This window comes from Pongo abelii, chromosome 17 (genome assembly GCF_028885655.2).
Source record: "Pongo abelii isolate AG06213 chromosome 17, NHGRI_mPonAbe1-v2.0_pri, whole genome shotgun sequence".
Taxonomy (NCBI): Eukaryota; Metazoa; Chordata; class Mammalia; order Primates; family Hominidae; genus Pongo; species Pongo abelii.
The window spans coordinates 60,174,085-60,199,083 of NC_072002.2; the positions used below are offsets into that span (position 1 = coordinate 60,174,085).

The 24,999-nt window shown below is 43.3% G+C and overlaps 1 protein-coding gene across 1 annotated transcript; it reads left to right on the top strand.

The window, feature by feature from the left end:
* Positions 1-1,587: 1,587 nt before the first annotated feature.
* On the top strand, positions 1,588-24,216 carry SLC14A1 (solute carrier family 14 member 1 (Kidd blood group)). The gene is made up of 9 exons (XM_054537833.2): positions 1,588-1,734; positions 4,610-4,781; positions 5,332-5,521; positions 8,583-8,711; positions 10,775-10,967; positions 13,466-13,613; positions 13,831-13,965; positions 22,554-22,603; positions 23,978-24,216. The coding sequence occupies exons 1-9, from the start codon at positions 1,588-1,590 to the stop codon at positions 24,149-24,151; spliced, it is 1,338 nt and encodes a 445-aa protein (XP_054393808.2). The 3' UTR covers positions 24,152-24,216.
* Positions 24,217-24,999: the final 783 nt, after the last annotated feature.

The window sequence follows — 24,999 nt, forward strand, 5'->3', positions numbered from 1 at the left end:
AAATTAAGAATCACCAGAACTAACCTATCCCATAAGACGCACTCTGCCTGCCACGTACTGAGTGAATCTGGATGGTGCCCACTCTGACCCTTGCTTTTCTCTTCTATAAAATGAAGGCTTGAACTACGTGGTCTCTAAAATCCTACCTAGCTCTCAAAGTTTTCTTGGTTCTAGGAAAATATTGATGTTGAGCTCAAGGAAGGGGTTCTCCAAGGTGTGTGATTTCGGTGGTAGAGGAAAGGCAGGCGCCAGGCAGGGGCAGAAGGGGAAGCTGTCTACACTGAGAGAATGTGACAACCCCTGCTTGTCTCTTTTTTCATTCTTCATTGTTTCTTATTTCTTTGTTTTTAGCTTTATATAACATGAGAGCTCTACCACTGGGTTTCTTAACCATTTGTCCTTTATCAAATAAAAATATTCATAATGCAACATGCAGGCACATCAGTGTGGTGCAGAACTAGCCAGCTAGTTTACCATAGGTAAATATACACACATGCATATGCACACACACAATTTTTACCTGAGACATGTCAGAAGTGTTTCCCAAAACTGTGGATTTTTCTGAGTCACTCTGGCAAAGGGTAGGTTTTCAGGTTTCAGGCCAAGCCAGTAGAAGAAAGTAAAAACAGAAAAAACAACAGGGGGAGAAAAAGAGAAATACCACACAAACAACTGTTTTGGAACTTCTGGTAAAAGAGTGGTATTCTTGGATGCAATGGAAGTTTTAAAAAGGAAAAAGAAAATTTATAAAAAGCTGCCACACTTGTGGAATTCAACTAAAAACTGTTTATTATTAACAAAGTGATGTTCAAAATTTAAGAGTTCTTGGCCTGGCATGATGACTTATGACTGTAATCCCAGTGCTTTGGGAGGCTGAGGTGGGAGGATGACTTGAGGCCAGGAATTCAAAACCAGCCTGGACAATACAATGAGACTTTGTCTCTACAAAAAGAAAAAAATAAATTAAAATAAACACAGCTGGATGTGGTGGCACAGGAAAAAAAAATACCATTTAGGAGTCTCTTAAAGAAGGCTTGTGAATGCTTACAAAGCGTGGCTAGTATCTTATTACAGAAAACAGAGCCCACATCATGCATCCTTCTTCTCACATTTCATAAACAAGGCCAAGGGAAACTGCTGTGGGGCAACCTGTTGCTTTGGTGTTAGTCCCCAAGATGCAGCCTTCACAATCTGCCCCCAAACGTGTCAGAACATGAACCCCTTCCTCCCCCTCTGGAAGAGGCAACCTCAGATCCAACAGCAGAGACACGCAGCAGAACAAAATCTGGGCAGTGGTCCCTGTGTAGGATGGCTTCCCATTATTTTTTTTTAAGCAAAGTAAATGAACATTTAATTTCCATAGTCAGCTGGTTGTCTTTCTGCCCACTGAGAGCTCTTTGGTAAAGGCAAAGTCCCCCTTCTCCATTAGAGGTCTCCCGTGTGGCGCCACATCTTCCCTCACCAGGAACCCACTGGGTGCGCTCCAGCCCCCCTCAGCTTGCCTTTTGCGTGGTCATTAGAGCTAGGGCACGCGTCATGCTGATTCACATATTTTTGCCCTTTCTCGTGTATTGAGAAAAAGTAAGGATGAATGGACGGTCTTTGACTGGCGGCGCTGGTGACGCCCGTCATGGTCCTGTTTGGAAGGACTCTTTTGGAACTAAAGCTGGTGAAGCAGCGCGCAGAGGCATCGCCCGGCTAAGCTTGGCCCTGGCAGATGGGTCGCAGGAACAGGTATGCTTCCTTCCTGCAGCATCTGGCTCGGGGAACCTGGGAGCCTGCTCCAAACTCTGGTGTATCTTTTCTGGGCAGAGCCTGGGAAGTGGGGGTTGGCTGTGAGCTAAGCCAAAGGCACAGGGATCTTGGTCCAAAAAGCCCCATGGCGCTCACCTTGGTTTAGAGGCTGGACCATTGAGCTGAGAAGTTTTGACAGCCATGGAAAAGCTAGGGATAAGTCACCTGGAGTTTTACATTTACCCTGTTGCCTATTTTATTAGAGTGCCTTTTACTTATTGTCCCTTCTTCTTAGTTGAAATTAATGGCCTGCTTCACTGGGGCTAAGATGTTTGAACATCAACAGAAGGTCCTGGCTGCATAGCCTTGCCTTGTCTTCCCAGTTAGGATGTGAGGACTCTTAAAGTTCCCTAAGAAATGCAAATATTTTAGCATGGCAAAATTCTAGGGCAAACCACAACTGTAAGTTACGGATTTCTCCTAAGTGGTTCTCATGGCTGACTTCTGGAGCAAGTAGTCAGGGCTCCCAGGGGCTCTAGAAGGGTTCAGCTGTTCAGAATAAATGGTTCCTGGGGACTCCAAAATAGCAGCAACTGTCTGCTCAGGTCATGAGAAGACCCCTCTCTGCAGGACATCCTAGCCCTACAACCCATCCCAATTATGTTGAAGTTAGATTCACAAATGGCAATAAGTCTTCTATATGTTGGACTGTCGATTTGGAGAAAACTAGTTTAATCTTTACTTAACTTTGGGTGGCTCAACAGGAGACTCAGGCTGCTCAGGCTCTCAATCACGTCTGGCCAGTTATATTATCAGGTTTTGAATCTGTATCTCCAAAATCTCTGAGGTGATGGGATATTTCAAGCCCTCTAAAATAATTAAATATATGCTGGGAATTTTGAGAACATGAATTTGTTTATTCTGAAATAGCCCATGTTCCTGCTTTGGGAGTTGATGGAAAATGCCACTTGAGTGTTTTCATTTGATGCTGCCACCTTAGGGTTTTATAGATTCAGTTCCAGAAACTCAAGGCATTTATGTCTTTGGGCTGCTTGTCCTTGCCTGAGCTGAAGCCTGATGCCTCCCATAAGTTGGTATGGCTTTGAAAATGGGTCACTGCAGCAGAGGCATGGGCTTATCAAGCAATATTTTCAGCTATGAAATTTGAAGAGGGAGATAATCTGAAAATAAATGACAGCCACCACTTAGATTATGAAATAGAAGTACTTTTTCATAAGTGCTTAATTATTCATATGGTTTTTTATCTTTAACTGTGGAGCCAACTCAGCTCCATATGGACTTAGTTTTGGTTCCTGACCTCCAAGATTCATTGCAAGTCACACAGATGTTAGTGTCTAACATTGTTATACCAAGATAAAATGACCTTGGTCTGGAATGCATTGTATAAAAAGCTTTTTTGTGTAACGATTAATAGTTCGGCATTGTTTAAAAAGCATAATGGTTAGTGGGGCACTGAGGTAATACAATTTAAGTGTAATTGCTAGCAATAAATCAGTTACCCATATTGATTTCCTTACTGGGATTAATAGAAGCCAAAGCTAGAGTTCAATTTTTTTTAATAGGTGTAACTTAGTGTCTGTTCGTTGCTATTTGTTAGCTATGGTAAATGGAACAATGATGGGGCCAGAAATATCCATGAGGACCATTTGATCACAGCCTGGCAACACAGAAAAGACAGGCTGGTTTCTCTATGTGGGCTTTCAGTGTTTCTTTGGTAGTGTCTTATGTGGCTGTGGCTTCAACATTCCACAATTACGCCTTCCAGGGTATGATGATTTTGGCGTTTCCCTGCTTCCCAATTGACCTGGCTGTGCTGTTGGCTGTTCTTGCACACTCAAGGTGGTTTTGCCATTGGCTTCCTCCCTCAGCCTGCCTCTGGGATTATGCCACTGGTATTCTTTTGTATCTACCATCAGCACCATGAAATCATCATTTTTGTCTTCAAGGTACCAAATTCTGGTGATATTGGTGCTTTCTTGCCAATACTTATCATGAGAAGTGAATGGTCCCATAGTGAACACAGTCATGGTTATAGTGTTCATATGTTCCAGAGACATGTTTCCTATAATTATGCCCTGCACATTTTTCTATCATACAATCTTTAGATTACAGCTTTTGGTTTTCAACAGCTTTGTCCAATTCCATCTTTCCCAGTTTCTCTACCTTGATGAAATATCCTTCTTGCCTGGTTTTACATATTTAAATAACAAATTTCAAAAGTAAAGAGTATCTGAGGCAGTCACATGACATAAGGACAAATTCAAGCAATCTTGGACTTGCAGAGGGTGGGGAGACCGTGTCAACATACACAATTTTAAAAATTTCTTCCCTTTCAATCTTTTAAAAACAAAACTTTTTATAAAATAAAAACGTAATTTTAAAAGGCTACCTGTCTTGGCAAGTAGCTGATCAGCCTACATTGGTGAGCAGGCCATTCCATAACCTGATTTCTTGCTCCTTAATTGACAGCATGGAGCTAACGCACTTAATTTTAGTTCTTTCTACATGATTTGACTCATTCTGTTAACATTAACTGTTTTTCAGTCTTCTCAACTAGACTGAACTCCTTAAGTGCAAGAAATACGTGCTCAGTAAATGTTTGTTGGACCAGACACTGCACCTTATGAAATTAAAGACCAGAACCTTCTCATGGTAGCATTAGAGACACTGATGGCAAAGGTACTGTGGGATTTGGGTTTGGCTAATAAGCTCTGTGGTGGTGTTTCAGAAGGAAAATTGTGCTTAGTTCTATGGAACATAGTGGTCCAGATCTTCTACTGTAACCAGGCCCAAAGCTGGCTAGTCTGGAGGGCTCTGCCTTAGGGATACTTATAAGTTCTGTCCTTCCCTCAAGGAGCCAGAGGAAGAGATAGCCATGGAGGACAGCCCCACTATGGTTAGAGTGGACAGCCCCACTATGGTTAGGGGTGAAAACCAGGTTTCACCATGTCAAGGGAGAAGGTGCTTCCCCAAAGCTCTTGGCTATGTCACCGGTGACATGAAAGAACTTGCCAACTGGCTTAAAGGTATTTATCCTTTCATCTTTTGGAGAGACAGGAGAAGTCGCTTTGGGGGAAATGGTTTCCTGGTACTTCTACTTATATCTTTGGTTATATTCTCCAACTTTTTATAGATCTCTTTACTCACCATTTTTCTACTTTTTATCTTTTAACCTGCAAACCTCTCCATTTTTTTTTTTTTTTCTTATGGAGACAGTAGCCAGGGCCCAGCTCATATTAGAAGACACCTGGCTTCATCCTGTAGTTTCAGTACTTAAAACTTAAATTTATTCCTTTGGCTTCAGAGTTTGTACCTATAAGCATGATAATAAGTGCGTTAGATGCTTTTGGGAGCTTAGATTCTAGGAGGGGCAGTGTGGGTTGAGCATACAGTAGATAGATGCTTTCAGGGATCTGGGTGCCACTAAAGCGACAATGGGTTCAGAGAGAAACATTAAAGAAATATCAAAAATGTTTCACTTCCAGGAGGTTTTGCTGATTTTGCTCAGGGTGGGCCTGTGGTTGAGGGGTATCACTTGGCAGCTTCCTTAGCTCTGCTTTACCTCATCCCTTCCAGACAAAACCGTGTTGCTCCAGTTCATTGACTGGATTCTTCGGGGCATATCCCAAGTGGTGTTCGTCAACAACCCCATCAGTGGAATCCTGATTCTGGTAGGACTTCTTGTTCAGAACCCCTGGTGGGCTCTCACTGGCTGGCTGGGAACAGTGGTCTCCACTCTGATGGCCCTCTTGCTCAGCCAGGACAGGTAGGTGTACCCTTTCAAGCCTTCTCAGCTCCCTTCTAAGACACAGGGGCTGACCAGCTGCTGTGGGCAACAGTGATAAAACCACATCCTTCCCAGCATAAACAACCTTTAGTCCACAGAACTCTTTATATTTGTTTTTAGTCAGAGGTCAGGGAATCAGTTACAGTCTCTCGCTCTTGATATCTGAATAAGTGGCTGGTCTAAATGATGCCAGATTCTTGTGGCATTACGTGCTAACCAGAACTAAGCTACAAGTAATTCCCTGGAGAGGTTCTGAAGGGATCTTCTTTAATCATTGATAAAATTATTTGTCATCAGCATTCTATTTGGGAAAAAGTGCATATGAATTCAGAAAAAGTTTTAGTGGCTTAATAACCCCCGTTATATCTTGTTGCTATGATGAGTTTAGGAAACTCATTCTTCACAGACAGTGCAAAGGTCAGCTCAGCTCCTGGAGAAAATAACAACCATGAATTCCAATTGAGTGGATTCTGACTTAAGAAGCCTTAGTGAGTCTTCTGATATATTCATTAGATTAAAAATAGCACACACTTTATAAATTGATCTGTCATTGAAGAAGTGATGAGCTGGCTCTCACCAGGGTAGTAGATAGCTCCCCACTAGCCAGTTCCTTTAGGGAGAGAACCAGTATTCCAGGTGTCTGGGATCAATGCATAATCCCCAGTGTGGTCATTACACAACTAAGCTCTTGTAACACTAGCTGCAAATTGCCTAAAGAGGTCCATGGGGAGAGAGTTAGCAAATGCTCCACTTTTCTATCAATTTCAAGGAGTCTGATTTGCTTCCTGTAGAAGGGGATTTTATAGCTTAGGTTAAACTCTATTCCAATGCATGCCAAGAAAAGGTCTCCTCAGTTTGGGAATGGAGTCTATAATTGTGCCATACTGAATATTCCTTTATTATTTTGCTCTGATGAAACATGATCAACTCATTTTTTGTCAGATATTATTTAGAAGACAAGTCATTTATATGTGTTAGTTTCAAATGTTTTACTTTCCTTGGTCTGAAAAGACTGCATTAAAATGGCAATCCTGTGTTTTAAGTAAATATATGTCTTCCTGTGGCTTTAACTATGGCATTCCACAATTTGTAGATGTTGCCATTAATTTTCCACTGATCAAACTCAAGCATTAACATCTCCAAGTCAGTTGTTGAGAGGACAAGTCTGCATAGCTCTCCGCTGTCACGTGTAGTCCCAGTTTCTGAGTTGCACCATTGCAAATTGTATCACCTCCCATTTGCCCTCAAAGATTATTTAAGGGAGGCAAAGAACTTTTGAATAGGGAACTCCACCTCTAATGTTCATCTGGATTAATGTACATGACATCATCCTGCCTGTTGCAATGGTGCCTCCTGGCCCAGTTAGAAACAAGCCAAGAAGCAGCTGCCACGCTATCCCTTACCAGCCCCTGCAGTGTGGCTCACTGGCTGTAGCACCTCCTGCTCGAGCCCAGCATTAGGCCTCACCCACTTACTTCACCATCTTTACTCCCCCATCCCCCTACAGACATCGCCCTTGAGTGACAGGCCCTTGGGAAGTGGATCCTGTGCCTTTCACGGTGCCAGACGTTGCCAACTCTCAGAGCTGTGGGGGTCCTGGCTTGTCAGGTCAATCAATCTAGGTGCCCATCAATGGTGGATTATATAAAGAATGTGTGGTGCATATATGACATGAACTACTACATAGCCATAAAAAAGATTGAAATCATGTCCTTTGCAGCAACATGGATGCATCTGGAGACCAATATCCTAAGTGAATTAATGTAGTAACAGAAAATCAAATACCACACATTTTCACTTACAATTAGGAGCTAAACACTGGGTAAACACGGACCTGGAAATAGCAGACAACTGGGACTCCAAAAGAGGAGAGGAAGGGAAACAAGTGTTGAAAACCTACCTGTCAGGTACTTTGTTCGCTATTTGGGTGACGAGTTCAATAGAAGCCTAAACCTCAGTCAGCATCATGCAATATATCTATGTAACAAACCTGCACATGTACCCCCTCAACCTAAAGAAGGAGAAGAAGACACGGAAGAAATGAGATTGAATACTAAGCAAAAAGTAACCTCAGAAAGAATTGGGTGCTCAACATGCACATAATTAAATGGGGTACTTCTCCAAGTAAGAGAAAAGCAATCATTCTTCTTTGCAATAACTTTGAAATGTGTGTTTGGAGACAACAAAATAGAAGCATCAGGACACAAAAATGTATACTAACCTGGAAGATTAATGTTGATAAGATCAAAGACACTATGAAAGTGAATTTACATTTCAGGAATCTTATATCTCTCACCAAGAAATCAAACTTAAGCAACAGTTTCATATGCTAAAAGCACTATTCAAGTCAGAGGCTCTTGATTTAAAAGAATAACTTTCCAAAGGAAAGGCTAAAAGAAAACACAGCAGATTGCCTTACTAAACTCCCCTTTCCTCTCAGCCGCTGTAGATCTGTCTTTAGCCGTGACACCTGTAGAGGGAGTCATTCTCTATCAGGGGTCCCCAACCCCTGCACTGGAGACAGGTACCAGTCTGTAGCCTGTTGGGAACTGGGCCGCACAGCAGGAAGTGAGCAGGGGCGAGTTAGCATTTCCACCTGAGCTCCGCCTCCTGTCAGATCAGGAGCAGCATTAGCTTCTCATAAGAGTGCGAACCCCATTATGAACTGCGCATGCGAGGGATCTAGATTGCTCTCTCCTTATGAGAATCTAATGCCTGATAATCTGAGGTGGAACAGTTTCATCCCGAAATCATCCCCCATTCCCCATCCATGGAAAATTGTCTTCCATGAAACCTGTCCCTGGGGCCAAAAATGTTGGGGACCGCTGATCTAAATGCACATTTATATTTTTATCTATGTATATTTCACTTCATGTCTTTATTAGTTTTTGTACGATGCTTACATAGACTTTGAAATACATTTCCAAATATAATATCATTTTTAATACGAATATGATCTGGAAGTTACTAGTGTTATTTATGTGCAAGTGCAACCAAAGCCCACCCAGGAAATGTCCATGCTGTGTCTCTTGCCCCACAGGTCATTAATAGCATCTGGGCTCTATGGCTACAATGCCACCCTGGTGGGAATACTCATGGCTGTCTTTTCGGACAAGGGAGACTATTTCTGGTGGCTGTTACTCCCTGTATGTGCTATGTCCATGACTTGGTAAGTTACAATTGGTTTTCAAAATGCCTTTTTGAAAAAACATGGCAGAAGGAGGGAATGGGAGTTGTTATATGGCAGACTTTCAGTTTTGTAAGATGAAAAATGTTCTCTAAATGTATAGTGATGATGGTTGTACAACAATGTGATTGTCCTTAATGTCATTGAGCTGCACACTTAAAAATGGTTAGCCGGGTGCAGTGGTTCTTGTTTGTAGTCCAAACTATTCAGAAGGCTGAGGGGGAAGGATCACTTGAGACCAGGAGTTAGGGGCTGCAGTGAGCTATGATTGCGTCACTGCACTCCAGTTCCCCGAACCTCCTTGCTTGGGCTAAGTGAGGAGGAGGAGGAGGAGGAGGAGGAGGAGGAGAAGGATGGAAGGGAGGAGGAATAGCAGGAGGAGCAGGAGGGCAAGGAGAAGGAGGAAGAAGATCAGGAGGAGGACAAACAGTTAAAATGGTAAATTTAAAATTGGATTCCAGTAAATTCTGCCTATTGGAAACAGAAACAACTATTTTAAAAGACGTATATTTCCTTACAACCAGTTATTTGGCCTTTTGTCTGATCTGGCTACATATCCACTAATACCTCTCAACCGGAGGTGGCTGCACATTGACACTTCCGTGGGGAGGGGAAACAGTGCTGCAATGAACATACGAGTGCAGGTGTCTTTTTGGTAGAAACACACTGATGCACGTGGCCCCCCCCCCATACACCTGACTCCTCCCTCCCCAGACTCTACTGTCATTGGTCTGCTGTAGTGCCTGGGCATTGGGAGTTTCTAAAGCTTCCCAGGTGACTCTAAAGTATAGCCAAAGTTGAGACCCACTTCCTCCATCATTGCCTCTCAAACTTGAGCAATATGAGAATCACCTGCAGGGCTTGTTACACCACAGGCACCCGCTCCCCAGCTCCAGGGTTTCTGATGCAGTCTATCTGGGGTGGGGCCTGAGAATTTGCATTTCTAACACATTCCCAGATGATGCTGGGAGAACCACTGTGCCTACGTGAATTCCCTTTACCCACCTCCCCACCATGTCTCCCTTAGAAAAAAATTTTTTGCTGAATTCCTTTTTTTCAAACCCGAATCCTTCAAACTAGTTTTTATGTTGACAATGTCTTAAATCCTTTTTCTGGAAACAAAGATTTCCTTCTTTCTATATTGTAGTTAAATATAAAATACTAATATGCACATAAATAAGAAGCACAGCCTGCTGTGGGCAGTGTCTGCAGAAGGGCCGCCCACCCTTGCTGCACCCCTGGGTGTGTGGACGAGGACCTACCTGTACAGCCAAACTCTTCAGAAGGTAATTTGGGACCTGCTCTGAAGAATAGGTTCATGGGAAGGAGGCCTCGCCTGTAAGTGCTCACCACGCTCCCTTCCACAATCCAGAAAAATGGGAGTTCTGGTCTTTAAGTGATGGCTCTTTGATTGGGCCAACAAATGAGAGCCTATGAGGGACCTCGGGACCATGCGGCCCAGCCCCCCAGTTTACAGGCTTGGAGACTAAGGAGATGTGCCTTGCCTAGCTCATGCAATTTATCAACAGCTCAAGGATGCACACTCTGCCCCACCAACTGTGAGATCGTTTTCCTCCAGCTCACACTACCTGCATCCTTGAACAATTGTTTCTCTTTTCCAAAAATAGATATATTAAAGAAATGATATATGCCAAATCAGAATCAGGTTTGCCTCTAGTGGGGAGGGAGGGACATAAGAGCAAGTGGAGGGACAAAGGGGACTTTAACTATGTACACAATATTTTATTTTGTATGTCATAAGTACTTCAAAAATATTTTTAAAATCTCAATATATAGCTCACTCTGAGCAACCCCACAGTAGAACTTTTCAAAAGCCAAATAAGCTGAGAGTTGATTTTTTACTTTATGTAATATTTACTGCCTGTATAATAGGATTTATCCCAAGTTTTCTTTCTGTGGCAAATGTGCCAATACAACACGTAAGGGGCCTGTTGGCAGGTGAAACAAAGCCCCTCCAGAGTATAGCGATTCCGTGTGTCAGCCTGGTTTGTCATACGCACATTCTTCTGCTGTTCTTTTTTTAGCCCAATTTTCTCAAGCGCACTGAATTCCATGCTCAGCAAATGGGACCTCCCTGTCTTCACCCTCCCTTTCAACATGGCGTTGTCAATGTACCTTTCAGCTACAGGACATTACAATCCGTTCTTTCCAGGCAAACTGGTCATACCTGTAACTACAGCTCCAAATATCTCCTGGTCTGACCTCAGTGCCCTGGAGGTAAGAGACACTGGCTTCTCACATTCCCCCTGGCTCTGCAAGATACGCAATGGCCTCCTGGTCAATTGTCCACGGGTGTCAGTCTCCTAGATGCTCAGGACTACGGTGGCCTTTCTGTCTTCATCTTGCCATTTAAAGCGTTTGTTCTACTCCAGAGCATTAGGGTCTAAGGGATTTTTTTAAATTACTATTTAGTCAAGCTAATGTTTCTGCCTTTTCTCCTAAACATCTACAGTGCTAACCCCAGAGTACAGTTCCACTGGGAGTCACTCTATTGTAAGCTTGGGGGTGGGGTGATGGGAGCCAGCCCTTAAGGCATGTGGCCTCCAGCCTGGTTTTGAATCTTCCACAGTCTACTCCCTCCAATCAAAAAACTGGATGCTTACTCTTAGAGCTTATGACAGAACCTCTCTATTCTGCTTTTCCTTATGGCATAGCTCATAGAACATCTACAATAATTTAGGGTTCCCAAGCTTTGGTAGGCATCAGAATCACCTGGGGAGTTTTAAATATCTAAACAGGCTTCATCTCAGACCCTCTAAATCATAATCTCTAAGGGTGGGGCCTGGAACCTGTTTTAACAAACTCCTCAAATTGTGATGCAGGCCGGAGTTTGAGAACCGCTGTATCAAGGGATGAATCCTATGTATCTCTTTAAAGATGGCCATAAAGAGATCCCATATTTTTTAAAACCTGGTTAACCCAAATCAAATTCTAGCTCTTCCTGTTGGTGTGTAATAAATATGTTTAAGGTTTCTGGATTATCAAGAACAAGAGAACACCTGAAATTAGAAGAAAACCAAAGAAATCTTACCTTTTTAATGTGCTCTCCCACTGTCAGGTTATGAAACGCCCTTTTCCGTCTTCTTTGTTGAGGGATCAAAACACATGAGGAGCTCAAGTCACCTTCCCTTTAGCTTCTTGCCAGAAAATTACAGGGAGCACCTGGAAATAATTCAGAAGGAAAAAATCAAAGATTCATTAGAACTACCCATGAAAAATAACAGTATAAAATAGCATTAATCTATCCAGAACTGCACTAACACAGGAGCCTCTAGCTCCATGTGGCTATATAAATTTAGATGTAGATTAGTTAAAAATTGAGTTCCTCAACCTCTCTAGCCACATCTCAGGTGCTTGATAGCTACACGTGGCTAGGACCCACTGTATTAGACAGCACAGATACAGACTATTCCATCATCTCAGAAAGTTATCCTGCACAGTGCTGATCTGGGGCAGGGGAAGCCTTGTCTTTCTCATTCTGAATGAACAGCCCATCCTCAGAACCAACCCCAACCCTATGGCTACCTGAGAGAGAGTTCTGTAGTCAAGTCCAAAAACAAACAAACAAAAAAAGTATATGCCATCTTTGCCAAGTTCCCTGGTCTAGAAATAGCAAAATGTTTAGACATGAAGACCCAGCATAGGCTGGAAGAATTTAGAGTCCATCTTAGGGTAGAGTCAAACTCACACTATGGTCTGGTGCCCTTAGCCAATGTTAGACTCAGCCTAATATAAGAGGGGAGAAGACACTTCCCCTTGTGCCAAAGCTGGGGCTCCCTCTGGCAGAGTCACTGCCTCCAGGAGGTCTTTGGTACATACACGACCTAGCAATGGTGGAGAGGGCAAGATGGGAGCTGGGGAAAACATCTTTCAGTAAATGGCCTTGCTCAAAACGGACATGCCATGGCTAATTATGCCTATCCTAGCCCTACCAGAAGTTCAGCTGTAAAGAGTGATCACTTGTTAGGTTCAGTCAAACCTTGTTCACTCCTGAGAACTGCAATTCTGTGAACAGAATAACTAAATTCAGGCCTCAGCCAGAAAGTAGAATTGTGACATTTCCATGTATTTTAGTGTTTTGAGACCTGCTTGACAGTTGTTCATAACTAGAATAAGCTAAAGATATCTTTGTTTAAACGAATACATGTTCCACTTAATGACAGAAAAGTAAATTCACAAACTTGCTAAAAATTGCTTCTAAATTGTGGATAAGATAACCTGGCTTTGGGTCTCTGGCTTTAGTGTAAGCATCCAAACTGCATGGTGATAATAATCTCTATTGAACATAGGGATGCCTGGATAGATTAAATCACCCTCAACACTGATGGACATTTGAAAGCAAAAGAAGTGTCAGCTGTGGTCCCTGCCATCCCCAGTGGGAGGCAAGGCAGATCCTCATAGCCAGGAGCAGTGAGTGGCACCAAGCTGGGAGCTTAACAGTGACCAAGGCCAAGTGTCAGTGCAAGCAGGAGAGCACAGGGGGAGCTTTGAGAAGGCACGTGTGGCATGCACCGGGGAAGGGCTGGTGTATCTCTGGGGATAAAGCTGAAGAATGACTGGAATTTTTCTGCAATCAAAGTGAGAATTTTAAAAGGTAGTAACACTGTTCTTGAAAGAGATAAGGTCCAATCTAAAATTACATTGTAGGAGTTTGTGGGTGCCCTGTGGGTTTCTGTTGTTTTGGTAGCCTCATTTTTTAAAAATTTCTTTTGCAGTTGTTGAAATCTATACCAGTGGGAGTTGGTCAGATCTATGGCTGTGATAATCCATGGACAGGGGGCATTTTCCTGGGAGCCATCCTACTCTCCTCCCCACTCATGTGCCTGCATGCTGCCATAGGATCATTGCTGGGCATAGCAGCGGGTGAGCACAAGAGCCCTTACCAAATATTGAGCACCTCCTCCATCCCATGCATTGCCTCAGGCATCTTCTGTGCTCCAGATCTTTCTTGAGATCTTGGCTTCCTAGGGACCAATGGAAGTTCCCGGGATGCTTCCTGCTAACTTTCAATCCCACCCTCAGTTTCCTTCCAGAACATCCTGCCTTTAGTCCTGAGTTCTGACCCCTCCTGTCTTAACAGGACTCAGTCTGTCAGCCCCATTTGAAGACATCTACTTTGGACTCTGGGGTTTCAACAGCTCTCTGGCCTGCATTGCAATGGGAGGAATGTTCATGGCGCTCACCTGGCAAACCCACCTCCTGGCTCTTGGCTGTGGTGAGTCTCCCACGCCCCTGGGGGAGGGCTGCTCATGACTACAGGATCTCAATCAAGGATAAGCAGTAAAAATGGACTGCATGAAAAATCAGGACCAGGGTTCTGGCTTGAGCCCACTTGCTGTCTAAGTGTGTGAACAGGACAAGTGACGTCCCCTCTCTGAGAGCATTAAAATCACCTCTGCCTACCTCTCTGATGATTGTGAAGGCGGGAGCCTATTGAGTCATATTAACATCCTAAAATATGGATGTTTGGGAGGATAGAAAAAAATAATCCCAGTTATTCTTCAGCTTTATCCCCAGAGATACACCAGCCCTTCCCTGGTGCATGCCACACGTGCCTTCTCAAAGCTCCCCCTGCGCTCACGGGCCCTCCAACTTGCACTGACACTTGGCCTTGGCCACTGATAAGCTCCCAGCATGGTGCCACTCACTGCTCCTGGCTGTGAGGATCTGCCATGCCTCCCACTGGGGATGGCAGGGACCACAACTGACACTCCTTTTGCTTTCAACTGACTTGTCTTGCATTCTTCAAGCTAGTTGTTTGACCCAAGAAACTAAACAGAAATAACTCCAGCTAAATACAGAGCAATGTCCCCTGGTAAATCAGAGTTGATTACATTTACCCCTTTGAGTGAGCATCACAGTAACTCAGCCGTTCTAAAACTTGAGAATGCATCAGAATCACCTGAAAGACTTGTTAAAACACAAATCGCTGCGCTCCCTCCTCAGTCTGATTCAGTGTTAGAGGTAAGGGGAAGAATATTTCTTTTTTTATTTTATTTTTCTGAAAAACGGTCTCATTCTGAGCCAAGATCACGCCACTGCACTTCAGCCTGGGCAACAGAGCAAGACTTCATCTCAAAAAAAAGAGAAAAGAAAAAAAGAAAAAGTCTCGTTCTGTTGCCCAGGCTGGAGTGAGGTGGTGTGAACACAGCTCACTGCAGCCTCAACCTCCTGGGCTCAAGCGATCCTGCAGCCTCAGCCTCCCAAGTAAAGTAGCTAGGACCACAGGCGTGCCACCATACCTGGTTAATTTTTTATTTTTTATAGAGACGAGGTCTCCCTATGTTGCCCAGGCTGATCTTGAATTCCTGGGCTCAAGCAATCCTCCCGCCTCCACCTCCCAAAGTGCTGGGATTACAGGCGTAAGCCACCGTGCCAGCAGAATTTCCACTTCTAACAAGTTCTCAGGAGGTGCTGATGCTGTTGCTCTCGGGATCACATTTCAAGAACTGCTGTATTAATCCTTTCTGACTCCCAGTGTTCTAGCCAGACTCAGCCTGTCAGAGCGAGAAGGCATCCTGAGACCTCTACTCCATCCTTCTTACTTTACTGTTGGGGTCCTGAGGCCAGAGAGGCTAAGGGATATGCTGCAGGGAATCTGGACAGTGATGGGTAAATCCACCCCCAGAGCCCACACTTACCATCTACCTCCAGAGTTATCCCACCGCCCTCCTCTGCTTCCCTTTTATAGCATTCAGGCCCTCACAGCAACCTCTTAGGTGAAAACAGACTGCATGTGATTTGGATCTGAAAAGCTAATAGATGTCCCAGGTGGATTTTGAGTGGAGGCTCATTCACCCATAGCCTCTGGCATCCCTAATTCAATCAAAGTATAAGCATTTAAGATAATGTTCTAGAGTAGAGAGAATGAGATTCACTTGGGAACAAAAAGGAGGATGGATAGTGTAATGTGGAGAAATTATTTCTAATCTAGTGGAAATATATGTCTAGAGTCAGTTTATCACCAGATTAATCAAGCCAAGGTATCTAAACAGTTATGAAAACGGTGGGCCACATATCAGGCAGGGTTTAGAATAGATTTCTGCACTGGCAGAAAGTGGAATGGTACCAAGGGTTTCTAAAGACCCATTCCGTTTTGATTTGATGCTATAGCAAGGGTAACATAACTCAGGTTGCTGTGATGTAGCCATGTAGATGTCATTTTGTCAAATTCTTTACTATTACTCAGCTATTTCACCTAGCAGTTCTGCTGAAATGTTGTGCTCCTTCTCCATATTCGTTCACGAGCATAAAGGAGAGGGTTACAGACAGGTGCTGTAGCCATCTGAGTTCATCTGGGTTGGAATGTTTATCCTACAACCTTTCGGCTTTATTCTGAGATTGGTTAGGGGTTTCAAACCTTTATTTGGGATGCATACCTTTATTTTTCTGGAGGAAGTAGCTACAAATATGTATTAAACACACATGATACAAAAGACAGTACCAGGAAGAGCAAGGGGTTTAGAAGCTTTAGGTCCCATGCAGTTCCTGCACAGAGTGTTACAATAGAGGGCAGAAGTCAGGCAAGGGAGGGAGCCCAAGAGGACCATGCAATCTTTGTGGGAGAAGAAGAAGTCCATAGTACAGGATTCTCCAGGGGACCATTTCCACTCAGAATTATCACAAAGTACCTCCTGGAGAAGGGGGCTTTTCCATAAATGCTAGAAAATAAGAGGAGGAATTCTGTTTGGTGGAAAGGATGGTGCAGGCCAGCATGGGGACAGCCTGAGCATGTCCTTCAAGATCAAGGAGAAGGCATTTTGAGCACAGGAGATGGCGATGAGATTTTTGTTTTTCTGGGTTTTTTTTTTTTTTTTTTTTTTGACAGAGTCTTGCTCTGTTGCCAGGCTACAATGCAGTGGCATGATCTTGGCTCACTGCAACGTCCGACTCCCTGGTTCAAGCGGTTCTCCTGCCTCAGCCTCCCAAATAGCTGGGCTTACAGGCACGCACCATCACGCCCAGCTAATTTTTGTATTTTTAGTAGAGATGGGGTTTCACCATGTTGGCCAGGATGGTCTCAATCTTCTGACCTTGTGATCTGTCCACCTCAGCTGCCCAAAGTCCTGGGATTACAGGCATGAGCCACTGCACCTGGCGGGTGCTGAGTTTTTTGTTTTATGTTGTTGTTGTTGTTGTTGTTGTTGTTGTTGTTTGAGATGGGCTCTTGCTCTGTAGCCCAGGCTGGCATGCAGTGGCACGATCTCAGCTCACTGCAACCTCTGCCTCCCGGGTCCTGGTTCAAGCAATTCTCCTGCCTCAGCCTCCTGAGTAGCTGGGATTACAGGCATGCGCCACCATGCCCAGCTAATTTTTTTTTTGTATTTTTAGTAGAGATGGGGTTTTACCATGTTGACCAGGCTGGTCTTGAACTCCTGACCTCGTGATCTGCCTGCCTTGGCCTCCCAAAGTGCTGGGATTACAGGCGTGAGCCACAGTGCCCAGCTGGTGATGAGGTTTTGACAGACCATAGAGAAGAATGAAGCCAAAGCTCTTGACATGAGTTTCCCCAAAGTGGGAATATCTGATATTTTCTCAATTATAGAAGCAGCACAGGTTTATTGTATAAAACAAAATAAAAATGTAATCTGTATAGAAATGTATGAAACAGAAAGTGGAAATACTCCATCTTACTCCCTAGAGTAAGGATCCTTGTGATTACATTGGGTCCATTCAATAGTCTAGGAAATTCTCTCCATCTCAAGGGCTTTAACTTAATCACAGCTGCTGCTAATTCCCTTTTGCCATGTGAGGTCACATATTATCAAGTTCTGAGGTTTAAGATGTGGACGTCTTTGGAGACCATTATTCTTCCTACCACACTCACCTTCCTTTGGATAGATTTTTTTTTTTTTAACTGGTGTAGCATAATGGTTGAGGCAGTCGACTGAGCTAGTTAAGAGCTCAGACTCTGGTGACAGACAGCCTGGATTCAATTCCAGCAGCTCTGCTACTTACTAGCATATTTGCTTATGAATGTAAGCAAATTACTTAACCGTTCTGTGCCTCAGTTTCCCCATCTTAGAAAACGGAAGTTACCATATTTAATTCATACAATTGTTCTGATGATTAAATTAGTTAATATGTGTCTGAAACTCATAGAACAAATAGTGTCTAGCACTCGGTAAGTGCTATTTAAAAGTCTGGAAAAAAAGTTTTTCTGGTGGATTTGCATAACTTATTAAGAATCAAGCTTGTTTATTTTCTCCTCTCAATTTAAGTTTATCAACACCTGTATCTTCTCCCCAAATATGACTGCCTTTACTTCCTCTGAGAAAGCCCACCCCTAATGACTACTAAAACCATTGATACTATATAGAATTTTTATTTTGGATTTGTTGTAAGCATAAGTTTTTGTTTTTGGTACTTGCTTATTTAGGCAACTGTAAACTTTATTAACTTGCTTATTCACTCTGACTTAGTTCATATTAACCTTCTGTACTTTTTTTTTTTTTTTTTTGAGACAGAGTTTCACTGTGTTCCCCAGGCTGGAGTGCAGTGGCACAATCTCAGCTCACTGCAGCCTCCACCTCCAGGGTTCAAGTGATTCCTATGCCTCAGACTCCCAAGTAGCTGGGATTACAGACATGTGCCACCATGCCCAGCTAATTTTTTGTATTTTTTGTAAAGACAGGGTTTTGCCATGTTGGCCAGGCTGGTCTCGAACTCCTGATCTCAAGTGATCCACCTGCCTCGGCCTCCCAAAGTGCTGGGATTACTGGTGGATTACTTTTTCAAAGAAGGTTTGCAAAGAGAGTTTTGTTTTCTTCAAAGAGGGTTTGCAAAGAGACCTTGTATGCTGGAGAATATCTTCATTTTATCTTCATTTAAATTTTAGTTTAGCTAGCTACCAAACTCAAGATTTAATATTTTTTTCTCAATATTTTGAAAGTTGTCCTCAAAGACTTCATTGTCTTCTTATACCCAAAATTGCTATTAAGATGTCTGAAAAGAAACTAATTCTTGTTAAAATTGATTTTATTTTTCTCTCTGGACTCTCTGAATTTTCTCTTTGCATATGAGATATATATATGGTTTTATTTCACTATTATCTGTCTAGATGTAGCTTTTTTTCTATGCTACTAGGTACTCAAGTCCTCTCAACATGACCCCTCATATCTTCCTTTAATTCTGGGAACATCATCAGTTTTTACTTTGTCAAATCTTTTCAATTTTTCCCCTCTCCTTCTGTGATTTCTAGTATTTGAGTACAATACTTTATGCTAAGTTTTCATAACTCTTGACTTTTTCTTAATATTTTCCATCTCTTTATCTTTTCCTGAGGCCCTTCAGTTCAGCTGATTGGCCCGATCATTCTTTGGCTCTGTCCATCGTGCTGTTCACATCATCTGTTGAGTTCTTCATTTCTGGTTCATTAATTAAATTTTACTGGCTGGGCGCAGTGACTCACACCTGTAATCCCAGCACTCTGGGAGGCCAAGGCGGGTGGATCACAAGGTCAAGAGATCTAGACCATCCTGGCTAACACGGTGAAACCCCATCTCTACTAAAAATACAAAAATTAGCTGGGCATGGTGGCACGCGCCTGTAGTCCCAGCCACTTGGGAGGCTGAGGCAGGAGAATCACTTGAACCCGGGAGGCAGAGGCTGCAGTGAGCTGAGATCATGCCACTGCACTCCAGCCTGGGTGACAGAGTGAGACTGTCTCAAAAAAAGAAAAAATTATCGACTGTAGGTTGTTCAGTTTGTTGTCCTTCTTTTATGGTATTTGCTCTCCTGGGATGTCCCCTTTCCTTGTCCTGGGAGCTCATGTTTCCCTTGGGATATCAGCTGTTTGGGTGAGTCTCTGGTCAGAGATGGAAGCCCAGGCTGGAGCTGCATTTTTCCTGGTGCATCTAAGGAAAAAGGAGTCCCATGCCGCAGGGTGTAGAACCTCCATTGCTCAAGGCCGTGGAGATGGTGACTGTGGAGACACTTTATATGATAAGTGCCCTTTTGCTGGGGGAAGTTCAGATTGCTTCTAGTTTGAAATCATTACAAAGAGTCCTGAAATGAATATTTTTGGTACAAATGTCCTTGTGTACTTTGTACAAGCATTTCTGTAAGAAAGAGATTCACCTTCTTTTCAAGAAGCTAAATTGATGGGTTAAAGGGAATGCCAATTTTAATTTCAGTGGATTCCAACTTCATCCCCAAAAGAGCCATACCAGTTTCCACTGCTGCCAGCAGTATGTGAGAGTGCACACTGGGCCCCCAGAGGGTACAATCAGACTTTTAAATCTCTGTGCATGGATTTTTGAGACAGATCTCCAGCCCCCCTTGGAAAGCGAATCTCACATGTAAAATGCCACAGCAAGTTTCAGCTTGTCCACATCACCCTGATACTGCCAAACAAAAGACCAACCTTCTCAGCCAAGGTAAATAAGTGACAGACATTTATTACAGAGCTGTTTTTTTATTAGTCCCCAATGGCTTTATCAGGAAGTGGACTCGGGAAACTCTGACAGAACCTGGCACTGCTGTCTTTCTGGCCTCTAAGCCAGAGCAACTGCATGGCCAGAGAACATCTCAATGTTGTTGTTTCACCAGTGGAGAGTATAAACAGATTGTGTATCTCTTCCCAATGGTTGGGTTATCACAGTGGGACTCACCTGTTGCAGTCCATTGGAAGGGACACTATCCAGGAGGAGGTGAAATCCAGTTTCCCCTTCAGTACTCAAGGGCCTTTTCTTCCCTCAGCTACCAAGAATGCTGTCAGGGTCATTGCCTACAAACTGATGATGCTGTGCAGAATTGCCCCTCTACTATAAGGCTTTCCCGGTCCTACTTGGTGAGTCTTAATTGACGTACCTACCATTAAATAATCTATCACTTGTACTATGGAGAGAAAAGCAACTTTGAATTGGAGATCACTTCACAGCAACGTAACAGTATGAGACGTAAACGTGCCAAAAGTGAGCCTTAGAGGTGTAATGGATATTTTAAAAAGAGAGAAAGCAACAAGGCCTCATGTGCTCAGGGGTGGTGTTGTGGTAGAGGGGCACTCAAGAGATCAGGGACAGAGGGCCGCAGTGCTTGGCAGAGGGCCAATGAATAGTTGCTGAATTAATTGATTAAATTTTAACAATGAATGAAATTGGTGTAACCGAGGAGAGAAACCCTTCTAAGCCAAGCCATGAGCACCCTTCTGCTCAGAGCAGTAGCTCAGTCCCATGGTGAAAGAGATGCATTTACGGCTGTGTTTATGGAAATACAAGCTCTCATTTAAGATTCTTCACCTCCCAGTAAGGCAGATCTTCAAGGTGCCTTTTTACAGATGATGAAACTAGATTCCAAGACAGTGATTTGTTATACAACAAATAAAATGGCAGAGCTGGGATTTGAAACCAGTACTGTTTCCAAAGACCAGCCCTTCCCACTAGTGTGAGACAATTCATACGTGAAAGAATTTGATATACTATTGAATAAGAAACACCAGGATAAAAAGACAAAATATTAGTAAAAGGACAGAAGTCTATGGTAAAGTAAATGAGGATCACAGAGCCTCTCCCACCATGTCCTGCCACATCCCCACACACCAAGATAGCTGATGTACCAGACATGAAGACAAGATGGTGAGTGTGTCTCATGGTGAGCTCTGGTGGCCCAAGTGGCTGTGTGGCTGTTATATGAAGGTCATTCTTCAGGCTGTCCCCATGAAACCTGAGGGCTTCCCTGAGCCTCTGTGAGCCTTCTCTTCAACCAAAACTGAGGAATAGATAATTAGCTGGTTGAGATCTTTGCTTTTGTTGTTTTACATTGAAAGTCACCCATATATTTGAATTACTGACTCTACAATTTTTTTGGCCACTCAAAGCAAATAAAAACATAAGACTTTGGCTGGGCGCAGTGGCTCATGCTTGTAATCCCAGCACTTTGGGAGGCCGAGACGGGCAGATCACAAGGTCAGGAGATCGAGACCATCCTGGTTAACACAGTGAAACTCCGTCTCTACTAACAATACAAAAAAAAATTAGCTGGGCGTAGTGGTGGGCGCCTGTAGTCCCAGCTACTCGGGAGGCTGAGGCAGGAGAATGGCGTGAACCCAGGAGGCGGAGCTTGCAGTGAACAGAGATCACGCCACTGCCCTCCAGCCTGGGCGACTGAGTGAGACTCCATCTCCAAAAAAAATAAAAAATAAAAAAAAGAGGTTTATTCATTGATTTTAATGGTATTGGAGAAGATGTTATCAAGGGGAGGAATCTCAAGTTGGTGTTCAGTTCCTGCTGTTCTCTGAGTTCTTTCCTTCTTATTTTGTAAACATGGTTTTGTTTTGGTTTTTAGTACACAGGCTGCCAAAGCAAGCACTATGATTTTTTGTAGCTGTGAATTCAATTCATTAATATGAGAATCCTAGATGCTATCTCAAGAAACATTCATAGGTTTCATTTTAATTCAGCTATGCTTGGATAAAACATCAGAGAAATTTATTTGCCATGGAAGGCCTTTCCCTTAAGTATTAGCAGTCACAACAAAATAGTAACCATAAAAAAAACTACCTTTATTGAGCACTTACTGTGTGCTAAACACGTGCATTATTTCCTTTCATCCTCAAACCAACACCATGAAAAAGATATTCCTCTTACTTCCATTGTACAGGTGAGGAAATGGAGGCTTAAAACAGAGCCCATGGAGCTCCTAAGTCACGGAGCCAGGATTTGAACCCAGGACTGCTGACTTTAGGCTCATGCTTGTAATCAGGACACTGTGCATTCCAGGTGATTTATATTGGAAGGCAGCCTTTCCTGTGATTAAAAGTGCATCTACCAAGCATTGTTCTTTCTCTCCTTTTTTTTTCTGTAGCCCTGTTCACGGCCTATCTTGGAGTCGGCATGGCAAACTTCATGGCTGGGGTGAGTTTGCTTTAGTCTCACTTTTCATTACCGTAATTGACCAGCTTACGACTATATGGGAAATGCTCCTAAAGTCCACTGGGCTGGCATCCAGTGGCAGGATCCATGACTGTGAGAAGCACTGCTCTCCCTTCTGCTGGAGCTCCCTGGCCTGTCTTTCAGCATCACAGCAAACTTTAGTCCAAACCACAATCACCCAGTATGTTACAAATATCAGATTGCTTGGTTTAAAAAAAAAATGAAACTTAGGTTGTATAACATATTATCAAATTCAGAGTCTAACTCTGAGTGATAAGAAGTTGACTTTAGGATATCTTTTACTTAAACAGAAAGCCAGATATTCCATTGCAGGTGATGCAGGGCTGGTTTCTGATAGCTCAGTCCATGTTGATGTGGTCGTGGCTGCTAAGGAGTCAAGGCAGTATCTAGCCCTTTTGGCAGCAGCATGGAGATTTTATCTGGGAGGGTCCTTAAGGAGACACAGTGTCTTTCTGATAGAAAGCCAAAGTCCCATTACATGCATGGATGATGGAGAGTACATCAGAGCAAATGGGGCCCTTCACATGTCAACAAAGAAGGTTCACAGGCATCAGTCCCTGGACCCAAATGGGCAAGCTGCACACCAGAGTCAGCTAGGAAGACAGAAAAATATGGAGCCTTAGGCCCTGTCCTTTGGTATTTCTGATAAAGTAGGTCTTGTATGATGCTTGAACATCCGTGTTTTTTTTAACTCCCCCAGATGATTCTGATGTGCAGTCAGGTTAGGGTACCCCTACACTCCATCACACCCCAGGGAGGTCCATGCATCGGGTCAGAGCTAACCAACTGTGTATGCTCAGAATTGTGTGAGTTTCCATGAGCAGCACAAAGAGGACCTACCCTCAAGGAACTTAGAGTCTATTTGGGAGACAGAATGGAAAGAAACAAAGCAAGTCAAGTCTAAGATCTAGACCAGGCAGAAGTCAAGGTCAGAGAGGTCACTGTGGGCTGGACTAATCAGAGAAGGCCTTGTGGACGTGAAGAGTGGTCAGGGGCCATTTGCAGTTTGCAAGTGTCATCTCTGTCAAATGTCCTTTTGGCACATCTGGTGCAGGAAGTCTGAATATATGAGAGGGAGAGAAAGACGTACAAGATAGAGACATAAGTGGCTGCCCTAAAGAATGGATGTCAACATTCCAACAGCACAATGCCCTGAGATTGTAAACTCAGTCTCCACGAGCATGCACAGAATCCAGAGCAATGCCCACAGTGGTTCATCCCCCTGGGCTGAATGCAAGTAGAGGGGGATGCTTTGCAAGTAGAGGGGGATGCTTTGTGCAGCTCAGCTGTCAGATGGGATCTGAAAGGAGCGTGTGGCTTTCTCTTCTTCCCCAGGTTGGATTGCCAGCTTGTACCTGGCCCTTCTGTTTGGCCACGCTATTGTTCCTCATGATGACCACAAAAAATTCCAACATCTACAAGATGCCCCTCAGTAAAGTTACTTATCCTGAAGAAAACCGCATCTTCTACCTGCAAGCCAAGAAAAGAATGGTGGAAAGCCCTTTGTGAGAACAAGCCCCATCTGCAGCCATAGTCACGAGTCATTTCTGCCTGAGTGCTCCAGCTAACTTCCAGGGTCTCAGCAAACTGCTGTTTTTCACGAGTATCAACTTTCATACTAACGCGTCTGTAATCTGTTGTTATGCTCATTTTGTATTTTCCTTTCAAGTCCAGGAATATCCTCAAGCATATGAGAGCCATATTCAGGTGATGTGCTCTGGTATGGAATTTGAAACCCCAGTGGGGCCTTGGCACTAAGACTGGAATGTATATAAAGTCAAAGTGCTCCAACAGAAGGAGGAAGTGAAAACAAACTATTAGTATTTGTTGATATTCTTGGTGTTTAGCTGGCTCGATGATGTTAACAGTATTAAAAATTAAACCCCATAAACCAACTAAGCCTTATGGAATTCACAGTCACAAAATCGAAGTTAATCCAGAATTCTGTGATAAGCAGCTTGGCTTTTTTTAAATCAATGCAAGTTACACATTATAGCCGGAATCTATATCACAGAAGTGCAAGCTGACAGCTGAGCTCGGTCCCCACTTCCTGCAAACAATGGCCTGCACCCTATCCCTTGTGTGTGTGACATTCTCTCATGGGACAGTTTTGGGGTTTTTCAGACTGACAGGACTACAAGAGGGAGAAAGGAATTTTGTCAATCAAAATTATTCTGTATTGCAACTTTTCTCAGAGATTGCAAAGGATTTTTTAGGTAGAGATTATTTTTCCTTATGAAAAATGATCTGTTTTAAATGAGATAAAATAGGAGAAGTTCCTGGCTTAATCTGTTCTTACATATTAAAGAAAAGTTACATACTGTATTTATGAAATACTCAGCTTAGGTATTTTTACT

Coding starts and splice junctions, on each gene's coding strand:
- SLC14A1 (XM_054537833.2), top strand. CDS start 1,588: ATGAATGGACGGTCTTTGACTGGCGGCGCTGGTGACGCCCGTCATGGT. Junction 5,522..8,582: donor CTCTTGCTCAGCCAGGACAG/GTAGGTGTACCC, acceptor CTTGCCCCACAG/GTCATTAATAGCATCTGGGC. Junction 22,604..23,977: donor TGGCAAACTTCATGGCTGGG/GTGAGTTTGCTT, acceptor CTTCTTCCCCAG/GTTGGATTGCCAGCTTGTAC.